This window comes from Triturus cristatus, chromosome 4_2 (assembly GCF_964204655.1).
Source record: "Triturus cristatus chromosome 4_2, aTriCri1.1, whole genome shotgun sequence".
NCBI classification, from domain to species: domain Eukaryota; kingdom Metazoa; phylum Chordata; class Amphibia; order Caudata; family Salamandridae; genus Triturus; species Triturus cristatus.
The window spans coordinates 289232647-289246082 of NC_140586.1; the positions used below are offsets into that span (position 1 = coordinate 289232647).

Genomic DNA, 13436 nt, shown 5'->3' on the forward strand with positions numbered 1-13436 from the left:
GTGGCGAAGACTGGACCGCTCTCAAAATTCACCCCCAAGATGGCGGATGCAGAGGCGAGTCACACCCCCAACAGCGTCTGCTCGGCTGCTAAGGGGCAAGAAGCCTGAGCAGGTAAGCGCCAAGGTGGTGGTCTAGAAAACAGTTGATCCTAGTGAATCAGGATTCTAAAAAGTAGTCTATGTGCCCGCAATTGGTTATATACAGTGAAAATTAAAACGGCGATTTCAGTCCTTACTTCAGTACACCAGTCCCGGCTTTCCGCCTCAGGACTCACTTCACGCAACTTCACACAACGCTCTCAGTCAGCGGAGTGGGAGGGAAGTAGTAATTTATGCTATCGTGCGAGGGAGGGGCGAAGACTGGACCGCTCTCAAAATTCACCCCCAAGATGGCGGATGCAGAGGCGAGTCACACCCCCAACAGCGTCTGCTCGGCTGCTAAGGGGCAAGAAGCCTGAGCAGGTAAGCGCCAAGGTGGTGGTCTAGAAAACAGTTGATCCTAGTGAATCAGGATTCTAAAAAGTAGTCTATGTGCCCGCAATTGGTTATATACAGTGAAAATTAAAACAGCGATTTCAGTCCTTACTTCAGCACACCAGTCCCGGGTTTCCGCCTCAGGACTCACTTCACGCAACTTCACACAACGCTCTCAGTCAGCGGAGTGGGAGGGAAGTAGTAATTTATGCTATCGTGCGAGGGAGTGGCGAAGACTGGACCGCTCTCAAAATTTACCCCCAAGATGGCGGATGCAGAGGCGAGTCACACCCCCAACAGCGTCTGCTCGGCTGCTAAGGGGCAAGAAGCCTGAGCAGGTAAGCGCCAAGGTGGTGGTCTAGAAAACAGTTGATCCTAGTGAATCAGGATTCTAAAAAGTAGTCTATGTGCCCGCAATTGGTTATATACAGTGAAAATTAAAACGGCGATTTCAGTCCTTACTTCAGCACACCAGTCCCGGCTTTCCACCTCAGGACTCACTTCACGCAACTTCACACAACGCTCTCAGTCAGCGGAGTGGGAGGGAAGTAGTAATTTATGCTATCGTGCGAGGGAGGGGCGAAGACTGGACCGCTCTCAAAATTCACCCCCAAGATGGCGGATGCAGAGGCGAGTCACACCCCCAACAGCGTCTGCTCGGCTGCTAAGGGGCAAGAAGCCTGAGCAGGTAAGCGCCAAGGTGGTGGTCTAGAAAACAGTTGATCCTAGTGAATCAGGATTCTAAAAAGTAGTCTATGTGCCCGCAATTGGTTATATACAGTGAAAATTAAAACAGCGATTTCAGTCCTTACTTCAGCACACCAGTCCCGGGTTTCCGCCTCAGGACTCACTTCACGCAACTTCACACAACGCTCTCAGTCAGTTACCTCCCTAGGAAACTAACTTAATTCCGCCACCAACATCCGACCTCTTCCTGCCGGGTCCCATCTCTCCTCTCTTCCCGCCCGGACAACATACAAGAAACAAGCGCACTGGTCCAACTTCAAGTTACATGACAACCATTCTATCTCAAAAATTCTATCCTCCTTAAGTCCGAATAACCACTTTAATGACCCACACCCCTCCAGCTGCGTGGCTCCAACCTCCCAATTTATCATACCCATTTGGATTACAATAATCAACACTTCCCTACTACAAGGGTCCATACCTGACTCTCTAAAAGCCAGTCAAGTCATCCCCATCTTAGAAAAACCCACCTTGAATCCTGCTACTCCAGACAATTTCAGACCAATATCCAATATCCCGCTTCCAGGGAAAGCTCTGAAGAAATGTGTGCAACTTCAACTGAGCCAACACATCACCAACTTTAATCTGCTAGATGAATTCCAATCTGGGTTCCAAGAGGAAGAGTAGGAAGTCTGGCAAGGCCACTTCCCAAAGTTCACAGACCCGGAAGAAACCTAACCCCCAGGGAGAAGGCCTGGTATCTGAGCAGGAAGTTGCTTCCTTGGGAAATTTGCCTGACCTGGCAGAACTCCAAGTAGCAGGTGAAACCTTCAGAGAGGACCTGAGCCAGTGGCAAAAGACTTGTCCTACTCATGAAGGCATGAGACAGCTGACTGTCAAAATGTTCACTATAAGAAGGGGGGAGAGGATATATCCCTACTCCGGCCTTCCCGTTCAATCACTGAATATCACACAGAGGCGTAGGGAAAAGAGGAAGTATACAAAATTGTGTGTACATAGAAAACAATGGCACATGTGCAATGTGGAAAAACTTCCCTCACTCACAAAATTGTGACATGCTTCATCATAGTGCGTGCTACAGACACCCCCGCACAGACCAACGCCTGGGGTGGAGCAAGAGGGAGGGGTAGACAATACAAACAATGAGATATTTTGGGATCACCGAAGAAAAAGTGCAGATAGTGAGGTTAAAACTGGCTCAGATGTGTACCTACTGCCAAATTTATTCCGGGGCCATCTGACTAGATTAAAAAAGGTGAAGGATGGAGTTGAAAGGAGAAAATGTAAGATTCCTTCACCCTTCCTTTACTGCCAATGTGTCGACATATTTCTGCTGTGGAAGGTGTGCCCATATAGAAGGGGTCACTCTGCATTCATCAGGACCCTTTGGGACCCAAAAAGGGAGGTCTCCTCTGATCCTACCTCCGGTATCTGTGGAGAGTGCTCCTAGTCATGCAGAGATACCTTGGACAACACACTAATTGTGCTCTGTAAAATACAAAATGAAGAAAAAACATACAATCACTGTTCTGCCCTAAGACACAACTGTCAAAAGTTTTATTGGGAGAGGTATTTCCTACCCCTACAGTGCCAACACACAAGCACCACACATACAAGCTCCACACAGGTATTTATAAATCTCAGTGCAAGCTACATAATCCAATTCGGATACAAACACGTGTGCAGAATCTACATATCCGCAATACCCATATGCTATGTTCCAGGGAGTCATCCATTTAAAAACATCCAAATGTCACTGTTGTTAGATGAAAGACAATGGGGGACTCACCGAATTTCATAGATAAATTCTCTAGAACTGGCGAGGTATGGGGTGACCCCCTGTAGTCACACTCTGAAGGAGAAACAAAACATAGATGTACATATACACTAGATGGCATAACTATGCTTAATCCCTTGTATGGCGCTGATATGGAGACGAAAAATGTTGGTACTCTGTCTCCTGAGCACTACCGCTTAACTACAGGCAGTGCCTGAAAAAAACGTGGTGACAGTGATCCGTAAAGACAGGAGAAGAGTGGAAATATTCCTGTTTCCGATATATGGCCTCCAGCAGAGACATGAGCGAGAAAGTGGTCTAGAACCCATAGCGTGTTGCAAAAGGGATCTACGGCAGTCAAGGGGCATTCTGTAGCCAGCATGGAACGTTAAACAGTCACCCTGCAACAGAAACAGTCTTTCGCTCTCTTAGTCATAGTAGAGCCGTGGACAAAAATTCCGACAATTAGACCGAGATCAGATCCTAAAACTCCCCCTTCCTCCGTGCTACATCAAGGTGGGTACACCGCCTGGAAGGTTTCCAGATCCTCGCCGTGAAGTTGGACGAGGCTCTCTGATGCCCTTCCTTACATACGAGAGCGGTTCTGGTCACATGTGAAAGACATTGGTGACGTCATCATGTGATCGGCAAGTGTGTGTTCGGCGATCAGAGCTTAGCGTGGAGCGCAGACGCCCCCCGATATCTCGGGGTTTGCCTGTACCACTCCCCATCCGACATGTTTGAGGGCAATCACGGCAGAATGCTAGCTGGGATTTGTTCGGCGGTGGATTTCTGGAAGAACCTTCTGTTGCCCCCGATAGGACGTGTGGCTTTAGCCAAGATGATCATAGTCCCACGGCTATTGTACAAATCTACCGATAATCCCACACCCGAGCATTCTTCCGGGACCTAGACTCGCTCCTTAGCTCACTAATCTGGGGAAGGGGCAGACATAGAATAGCACTAGTGAAATTACAATTGCCCACCACCCAGGGAGGGCTGGGCGCACCTTCCTTCGAATCATACTTTCTGGCAGCACAGCTGCAATGGCTGCCCTACTGGACAGCAGGCAGATATGTGGGGGAGACACACACAGCGACGGGCCCAATTCCAGTTCCAGAAATCCACTGCCTGCTACTGCCGGGCACTAAGCAACAGCGCACATACCCAATACAGGTGTCGGTGGCTCGTAAATGTATGCAGAGGATACACCGTCTGTCTACAGGGGCACCGTTGTATTCTCCACTGCTACCACTGGTGGGCTGGCCCAGACGAGAGGCCTACTAAACAACTGGCATGCTTCGCATATGGACAGAATTATTCGAGGACGGACAGTTAAGGCCGTATCGCCAGATAATGGAAGACTTAGACTTCGAACTTCTCCCTGGTCAATTTTTACTCCACAGGCAACTCATAGAGAGCTATCGTCCATACCATGATTTGTCGGAAGGAGGACCGGCAACCCATCCAGTCATCCACACAGTCATGCACATGTGGCCGGATAGACACCTGGTCACTTGGCTATATAAAGCCATTCAAGAGCTTTTAAACAAACCCCTCGACGCACTGCGAGTAACATAGGAGGAAGAACTGGGGCGCCAACTACACGACAAAGAATGGGAGACAGCACTCGAATACCCCAAGAAGGTGTCCTGAAACACGCGCTTCAAAAACATACAATTTTATCTTACACAGAGCGTATCAAACGCCAGCGCGTCTCCAGCGGTTTTACCCAGCCACCCAGTTCCTGTGCCCTAGATGTCAATCGCCAGATGCGGACTCTTATCATATGTTTTGGAACTGCCCTACAATACAGCCATACTGGCAAACTATCCACGAGACACTCAGGGACCTCACGGGTCTAACTAACATGGACACATGGGAGGCGTGTGGACTCGGAATCTCTCGAAGGCGGAAACAGCACAAAGTATTAATCCGCTTTGCATCGCTGGCAATACTATTAGCCAAAAGGGGAATAGCAATGCACTGGCGAGCCCCCACAGGACCTCCAATAGCAGCATGGATAGGAGCAGTGCACAAATGGTTAGCCGCGGAGGAGAAAACACTTAAGGAGGAGGAAGTCAAAGGGACACGCAAACACCTCATATCCATGGAGTGGACCTTACTGTTAAATCAATTCAAACAACAACCGACGCGTGATGACTCAGACACTTCATTGCAAGTCCCGGTAGATCCGCAATCACAGGTCCAGACCGAAAGCATGCACACTATTTCTCCCACTGCTCCAACTGTGTAACGACGCACAGCAACATAACAACACACAATCTGGGACAGCTAGACAGACGGTAATGGCAGGACAGGCCCCAATTTGCAGAAATCAGCCACACCCACAGGTAGACAGCACAGTAGCCCCGATACCCTGTCTGACTCACATATCCTGGACCTCACAATCACCACCCCAGTTTCACTCCCCAGTTCTGAGTAGGCCTGGGCGGTAAATTTTGTTCCGCTTTTGACATTTTCGCGTTCCGCGGAGAGCGCAAAGATGTCAAAACTTTCGCAACCTGCAGCGAAATGGAAATATTTTTATTGTTCGCGCTTTAAAAATGCATTCTCCCGCGCGCGGTCGCGACTTACCAGGTCCCTGCATACGCCGCCGACGAGTTTTCCTATCCGTTCGCGCGCGCCACAAGATGTTGGATTGTTGGTAGCCGGTTGTGCTATCCCGCGAGAGTTTGCGATCGCGAACACGTCATTGCGATCGCGAACAGGAAATAAGCATCGCGAGCAAGATGGCCGCGCCCATTAGCGACCGCATGGGCAAGTTGGTGATATATTTTCCCGCGAGCACGCAAAAACACATCGCGAACGGGCGGGAAAAGCAATCTCCGCGTCTTTGCGAAAGTTTCGCATGTTCGCGGAGATTTTGCTCGATTTCGCGATAATTTGCGAAAGTCAACTTCGCAAATTCCGCCCACCCTTAGTTCTGAGTTCAGCACCGTAACCGCTAGTTAATACACCAATATGCAACAGGAAGATATATCTTCCTAGGAAAGGACATGTGAACCAGAGTGATATTGTTTATAGTAGCGATTGTACTATGTAATAGATAGATGACAATTCAAAGAAATGACTGTAATTCCCAATGTTTAACAATGCACGAAATGAAGTCAATCTCAATGTTTTACCATTGTTTCTCTTATGAAAATATTAATAAAAATATTTGACAAAAAAAAAATGGACAGCATTTCATAATGTACAAACAATACACAGGATAGATGTGTGTTTTTTTGCGTCATTTGAACCCCATGTAAACAGATATTGAACATATCTTGTCTGATAGTTATTATACACTTAGCTATTGCTACACCATTACTCTTGTTCGCCTGCTCATTTATGTTCTACCAATTAATATTGTGGTGTTTTGATTGCTACAAAATAATATTGCTAGATTAATTTTCATAGCTTTGACCGCAAGATTGCAACATATGGACACAGAAATATTTGCCAATAATTAGAACTCAATCCGCAAGTCATGCCCTTGTAGGCCATTTACTTTATATGATCGTATTACCCAAGCTCACAAGGGGTTTCTGGGTTTGCCCTCCCTTTCTTTTGATTCTTTTTTCTTTCTGACATCACTTTATTTCTGAGGTCATGTTTGTCATTGCTGCTAAGTTGAGTGGGGTTTGATAGATTTAATATCTCCAATGCACAAATGATACACCTACATTTTTATAAACAAGCTTACCTTCATTAGCATTAATACTAGCTGAAATAGTGACCCTTCTGCATCAGGGCTTGACGAACACATCTGGAGGCTTCGTTGGACCCTTTGTGAACATCACTTTGTCCATGCTTCTAAAGATTGCTCTCATGGTATAACCGCATGTAGTGATTTCTCAGGTACCGCAGCATAAGTCTCTACTCTCCCTCATGTCTTGACTAGGATGAGAACCTTGAACTGTTATAAAGGAAATCATATGTCTTCTTGTGGGACAGTACCCACGCAGAGAACAGAAAAGGTCCACCCAAGTGCAAGCCTCTCTCCAGCCAGCAAACCTTGTCCCCCAGAGTGGTTTCTTTCTCCCCACATTGCAGAGTAATTCTAATAATCGAGGAATTGGCCACTACCTAACATGTACAAGCATGTACATCTTGGTGCCTGGATATCCTCACGGGTGATTAGCCGCGCTCTACAAAGTCACATAACATGTATGCGTTCCAAGTTCCTCATCCCACCTGAGTCCATGATCTCAGCCACCCAAGAGGTGGACTCTATGGTTATCACATTTCATGGCACATCCTGGCGTAACAGCCAGGACAGAATGGGTAAATCCCCAAAGACCTGTCAAGGCTGACCATCAGATCTTACAGAGGTCCCTTTGTGGAAAATTCTTCTTGTGGATAGCTTCAACATATAGTGTGCTTCCTGGCCAGCGTTAACACCACCATCTTCACGGAGCATAGACAGGACATCAATATCAAAAATGTCTGAGTCAGTTCCAGGCAACAATGGTGATCATGCTAAAGGCATGTTATTTCGGGATGAAAGTTTGTGATATTTTTACTGTTATCCAGAGGGCACAATGTGATAAGCACAAACCTTTTCAGTACCATAAAGTTCTTGGGTCACAGAGAGACCACATCACTGTCAAACAACAGTTTTCCATTTGTGCTCCTCATGATGGGGAGGATTCGGTTGACATCAGTCAGAGCACTTCTCCACGGGGTTTCAAGCTGCATGAGGCACATCTTTTTCCACCTGTGGAAAAGCTGCACAAGGAATGTCTAGATCTTTCTTCTACCCAAAAGAAGGGTGACTTTAACATTTGGGTTAGATTTTGGGTGTGGAATAGGGCTTGTAGATTTAGGCTAAAGCTTGATCTTAGACATTGAGTAATATTTAGGTTTAGGCTTAGTGCTAGGGTATGGTTGGGTTTTAGGGTTACAATTGTTACCCTTAGTTTATTCAGTGTACTGCTAGTGTCTGCTAAGGTATTCTCAGTAGTGGTAATTTCAGCATAGATGTCTCTTAGCAGTAGTACTTTTAAGTAGTTATATTCAATGTATGGACATACAACCGGTCTACAAAATATCAAACCTTGTACTATCAGCAATCATTGTAAATCATGCCCTATTTTGTTCACAGTTTAACTGATCTATTTTTGAAAAGGAATCTAACTTAATAGTCACATGTCTTCAACTAGTAATGACTCACAAGGTTTGCCATCATAGAGGGCATGCAATGCCCCTTTATCCACCCATGACTGTGGCCAATATACCTTCCCATTCATGGACCATAGTATCCCCATTCACTTATGAACACCTTCATTCAAGGACACATCCCCACAGACATTCATTCATCTATTACCAACCACGCAATTAATCAACCCTTCCAACCCGTCACTCATTCATCAATCCTTCCTGCCTAAATACCTTTGTGAGTTCATTTGTTTTCACTTTTTCTTCCTTTCGTCTACCTTGCTCCTTCATTTCCTTCTTTTCTTCTGTTTTCATTCCTTCCCTCCTTTGTCTGCATTGCTTCACTCCTCAGGTCCTTCCTTCCCTCCTTTCTTTTATGTTCTTGACTTAGTTCTACTGTCAGCTATTTTTTTATGAAGCTAGGTACACAGTGTCATGATATTAGCAGTAATGATATTTCTTATTCCCACAGGAGGATCCTGAGGAGGGCAGGGCCAGCATCTACAAATCAGTGATTATAAATACCTCCAAGGAGATGATGTGCTTCAGCGACTTCCCCATCCCAGACAACTATCCCAACTACATGCACAACTCCAAGATTATGGACTACTTCCGCTTGTATGCCAAACACTTTAATCTCCTGAAGTACATACGGTTCAAGGTATTGAACAAGACAATGATATAAACTCAAGAGTGTGATCAGCGTGCAAAGCACTGTAGATGAATGCAAACCAGTTGCGACTTTAGGGTTAGTCTAAAGACATGATTAGGGCTGACCAGTATCAGAGTGTTTCCAATGGCATTAAGTGCATCTTCAAGCAGGGCCAATCACTTGACGTGTAGCATGCAGAGCAAACCCAGTTGATAGGTCCTGACTAAGAACTAGAGCACAGAGAGAAGGCTAAATAAAACCCTCAGCTCATTAACTCAAACTCTGTGTTCCTACTGTATTTTATGGTAAACACAGATAATGAACAGCATCCTTCTCATCACAGCCACTCTCCAATTCTCTGCATCCTTTAATGATGTCATTAACCGCCCTGGCCTCTGTTTGTCCTTTACTGTGCCCGCAAGTACAACAGGCTGTGGCTGCTTAGTGTGTATGTGTTTAAAACCATAGAGGCAAGTTTAAATGTTCTCCAAGTGTGTTTTTCCAAAGTGTACAATGCAGCCGAGCCCTGCCATATCCCTGTCCCATTTACAAGCAGTGAAAATGCTGGAGAGAGACAGATTATTAAATTATGTTAGAACTGTAGGCCAGGTATTGGAATTCCCAGAAAGATGACTGTTGGCTGTTTAACAGGCAAAATGTTTTTATTTTAATACCTAGGATACCCAGTAATACACTAGCCCACTTCTACAGAGGCCAAGTGCATTCCTGTGCTATTCTAATGCAAATAGAATTAGTCATACACCGCCTGAATATTTAGTAAATGTATCCAAAAAGCTCTGGCCATTCCTGTGTTCCCAGAGCCTTTAGATAAATGACCAATATCAATACTTCAGGTTCTGGTAACTTCTAATGTGCAATGCATTAATCCACCTAAAACGCTAACTTGTAAGACTACTACAAACCCCTCATACAATAATAGCCACTACTTTATAGTGAAGCTCTCACACCTATTAACTGCATTTATCCATGTGTGCACTTCATCACTTACCAATTATCCTTTACATTCTTGAAACCTTGGATTGAGCCCCTCCCAGAGTCTTTGAGAAACATCTCCCTGAGATCTCCTTTGTCCTCTTTCCACCTCTCAAAACATACTTGGCTCCTGTAACCAAACCCACACCAGAAAAACTCACAACATTCACAACAAAACCCTGATAATCCCTTATTCTTGGTACCCTAATCCAAATCAAGACCATCCAACTCTTCCGGAACACTGACCTAATGAGCACACATATCAACCTGAGAGGTGCCCAAACAAACACATGAGACATTGCAAACCACATAATATCTAATAAAAATGTGGATGACTTGTTCATCACTGAAACCTGGCTCTCTCCCGCCACTCCATGGACATTTGACTTTCAATTACCAGCTGGCTACACTCAACTTCACAAATATATAATTTACAGAAAGGGAATAGGCCATCTGCTATGCGCAAAAACAAGTAGGATTGTATACTAGTGGACTCTCCATCCTTTTCCTCCTTTGAATTTCTATCAGTAACTGTCAGATCTAACCAAATCAAACTATTTCCTACCACATCATCCACCAGACCATACACAATTTCAAAATCTACACCCAGTTTATAAACTTTCATTCTTTAGTAAAGTCACAGAAAATGGTTGTGTCAATGCAATTCTCATCCCACATAAAACACACTAATGCACTAACCTTGCCCCAATGTGACAGTCAAGGGGTTAAAGCCACCTTTTATGCCACAGCTTACCATGTCAAAGACACAAAGACATTAGACTTTAACATTCCCATTTTAAGAGACCAATGTTGGCTTCTTTTTGAGAGCCCTAATGAACTGAAGATAGCCTGTATAGACTTTAGAGCCATTCATCTCAACGTCCACAGGTATCTTACGGACAAACCTAGAGCCATAGGAGGTGAAAGAGGCTCTAGACACACATAAACAGGTCTTCTTTTGTCAAAGTCTTAGATTTTGGAACCTTTTACTTGATGAACTAAGATTTAACCCCAAATTGCTGTTCTCTAGAAAGCTCTGAAATCACTCCTTTCAGGATCTATTTTGAGGGCTAATATTAAAATGCCAAGTTTTTGTTAATCAACTCAGTAGCTAATTTAGTTGTGGTAAATGTATTTCTTTAGAAATTTCTCTACTGCTCACATGGTTATGTCTGGCTATAGAAACAATGATAGTGAAATTAATGAGCTTTCAGATACTCCTTCAGATAATAGTGGTGCACTGTTGAGGTTCAAAGTTGCCCCAGACATTATTTTCTTTTGCACAGAAAATATGTGTTTGTGTATATGTACATGTGTGTGTGTGTGTGTGTGAATGTGTCTGTTAGAAAATTATACAAAATTAATAATTTAAGATTTTATTATTTCAAAAATTGAGTTTACATAACGTAAAACATGAAAATATATTTTAGACCTTTATATAGAATTTAAACTTAATTTAGACCAATTAAACGCTTACTTTGATTACCTGTTCTAAATATTAATTGCAAATTAGAACGCTAACAAGTATGGGATTTTTTTACTTTGTTTAAAATAATATTTATAAAATAAATGTATTAGTCTTTAATTATTTAATATACATTTATTTTACATTTATAGTTTACATTAAAAAATAATAATATACCATTTCTAAAATTTTAAACTTTTCCAAGTTTTTCCTATACTTCCCTTTAGGTAGATCTCCACCACAGTAGAGTATAGTTCACATGAGTACATTTACAACTGACAAGCAAACTTTGTGAATAGCCCTCAGTGATTGACTTGACCTTAAAAACAGCAATGTTTTGCACCAGTGAAAGGTACCTGGACTCTCTGGTTACTGCAAAATAGGGGTATCATACCCACAAGAGTAGTCATTTCACCCGACCCTTCCCAGCACCCTCTGGCTTCCTTGACATATGGAGATCAATATGCATATTAATTTCAATGACAGCATCCGAGTTTTCTACAGAGGACACAATTTTGCTTTGTGCGGCCCCCTGTCCTACCAACATAGATTGAGCCAAAATACACAAAACCAGACTCCACGACTTCTCAACCGCAAACCAAAAGTGGAGCACACCTACCCAACATACACATGTTTACTTATCTGCTTTTCCCCAAAAATTCAAAAGATTATCCTCTTGAATTGACTCCTGTGATTTCCAAATTGTCCCTACTCACAGACTTCTAGCAAAGGCCTCACAACGGAGTCAAACTCATCATCGGACAAGAAAACACCATATTTCTCTTGAGCTACCATCAGGGCATTATACCTACCGAAGACACCACGCGAACTAGAAGTGCTGAAAATGATGTCTCCAAACCCCTGCATACACCAGAGAAAATCACACGGTTCTATTATACTTGGAATGGGCATGGTATCTTGTATTCTGTCTCCCAAAAACTCTGATGATAATTCTTTTCATTTAGGGTAATTGCAAAGGTTTCACATGTTAAAGACCACTGGCCAGAGCGAATGCAGTTTGACGTTCAGGTGAAAGACTCTCTAACCCCATGCCAACTTATGGAGCCATCTTGTTGACCAATCCCCCATTTCATGGGAAATATTTATGCTCAAGTGCGATTGTTCTGTGATCTAAGGGCCTGATTCACGAAGCTAACTTTAATTTTTGACCAAGTTTAGATTTTTGGGTAAGTTTGCCACTTTTCAGTATTCACAAACTGCACCTTTGTAGTAACTTACACTTTTGTAGCAACTTACACTTTTGTAGTAAGTCCAGCACTATACATAGCCAACCACTGTTACTACAACACCCTACCATAGAAAATAATGGAGGTGGGGACGTGAAATAAAACCCCAAAGGAAAAAACGAATTCTTCAATAAGTCTAGGATCCTCTGTATTGGGGCCATATAGAGAGAAAACTGTAAAGCAAAAGGAACCTTTCTCTTTGACGACAACAGGGCATCTTTTCTAAGAGTCCGCCAATTGCTTTTTTAATTTCCTAATGTTATTCTAGGTCAAAATGGTGATGTTGAGCATGGCCATGTCTTGAGTGAAATGTACTAAAAACTTGATAACCTAAATATTTAAATAGACAGAAACCTTTAGCAGGAATTTGCGTCTTCTGCATATAGGTAATATCTAAAATCAACCGTCTTAACTGCACTATCACCTTTTTCCTGCTTCTAATGGAATTCAATCACTTAACACTTCAGGTCAAGTGCAATTTCTCATACACGTATACCTGGACACATAACTATGACCACTCACCTCTGCATTCTCACACGTTGCTGCATTTTCAATGCCAACTCTTTTCCCTCTAGTTTATGCTCTGCCACCCACTGTGAACCTCCCAGATCCCCTCACCATTCAAGCAACACCAACCCTTAACTCCACTAGGGAATATCACCTTTCACATTGGTTACAACGGCAACCATAAAGGTTCTCCCCATTCTCTCTTTGCTCTAACCTGCCAGTCCACATTATTCAATGTGAAGCAAGTACTACAACGAAAATTAGTTTGTCAGAAAAATATTAAACGTTATGCTTGTTGATTGTTGAAAAGGCCACTAATTAATCTAAAGTATTGTGATGGCATAGTTGCGTTACGAAAGCTAATATTATCTTTTTCAAAGCCTCACATGTTTGTTCTACAAAAATCTCAGTCAATGCCTGATTGGGGTGGCGAAGAGAGCTAGAGAA

General features: G+C 43.5%; 1 protein-coding gene across 3 annotated transcripts in view; it reads left to right on the forward strand.

Moving 5' to 3' along the window:
- LOC146833667 (flavin-containing monooxygenase 5-like) overlaps nt 1-13436 on the forward strand; it is a 249701-nt gene that overhangs the window by 45279 nt on the left and 190986 nt on the right. For all 3 annotated transcript variants that reach the window (XM_085601551.1, XM_085601552.1, XM_085601550.1), the window contains one exon: nt 8598-8786. In XM_085601551.1, coding sequence (XP_085457677.1) covers nt 8598-8786 — 189 coding nt within the window. The remainder of the gene's footprint in view (nt 1-8597; nt 8787-13436) is intronic.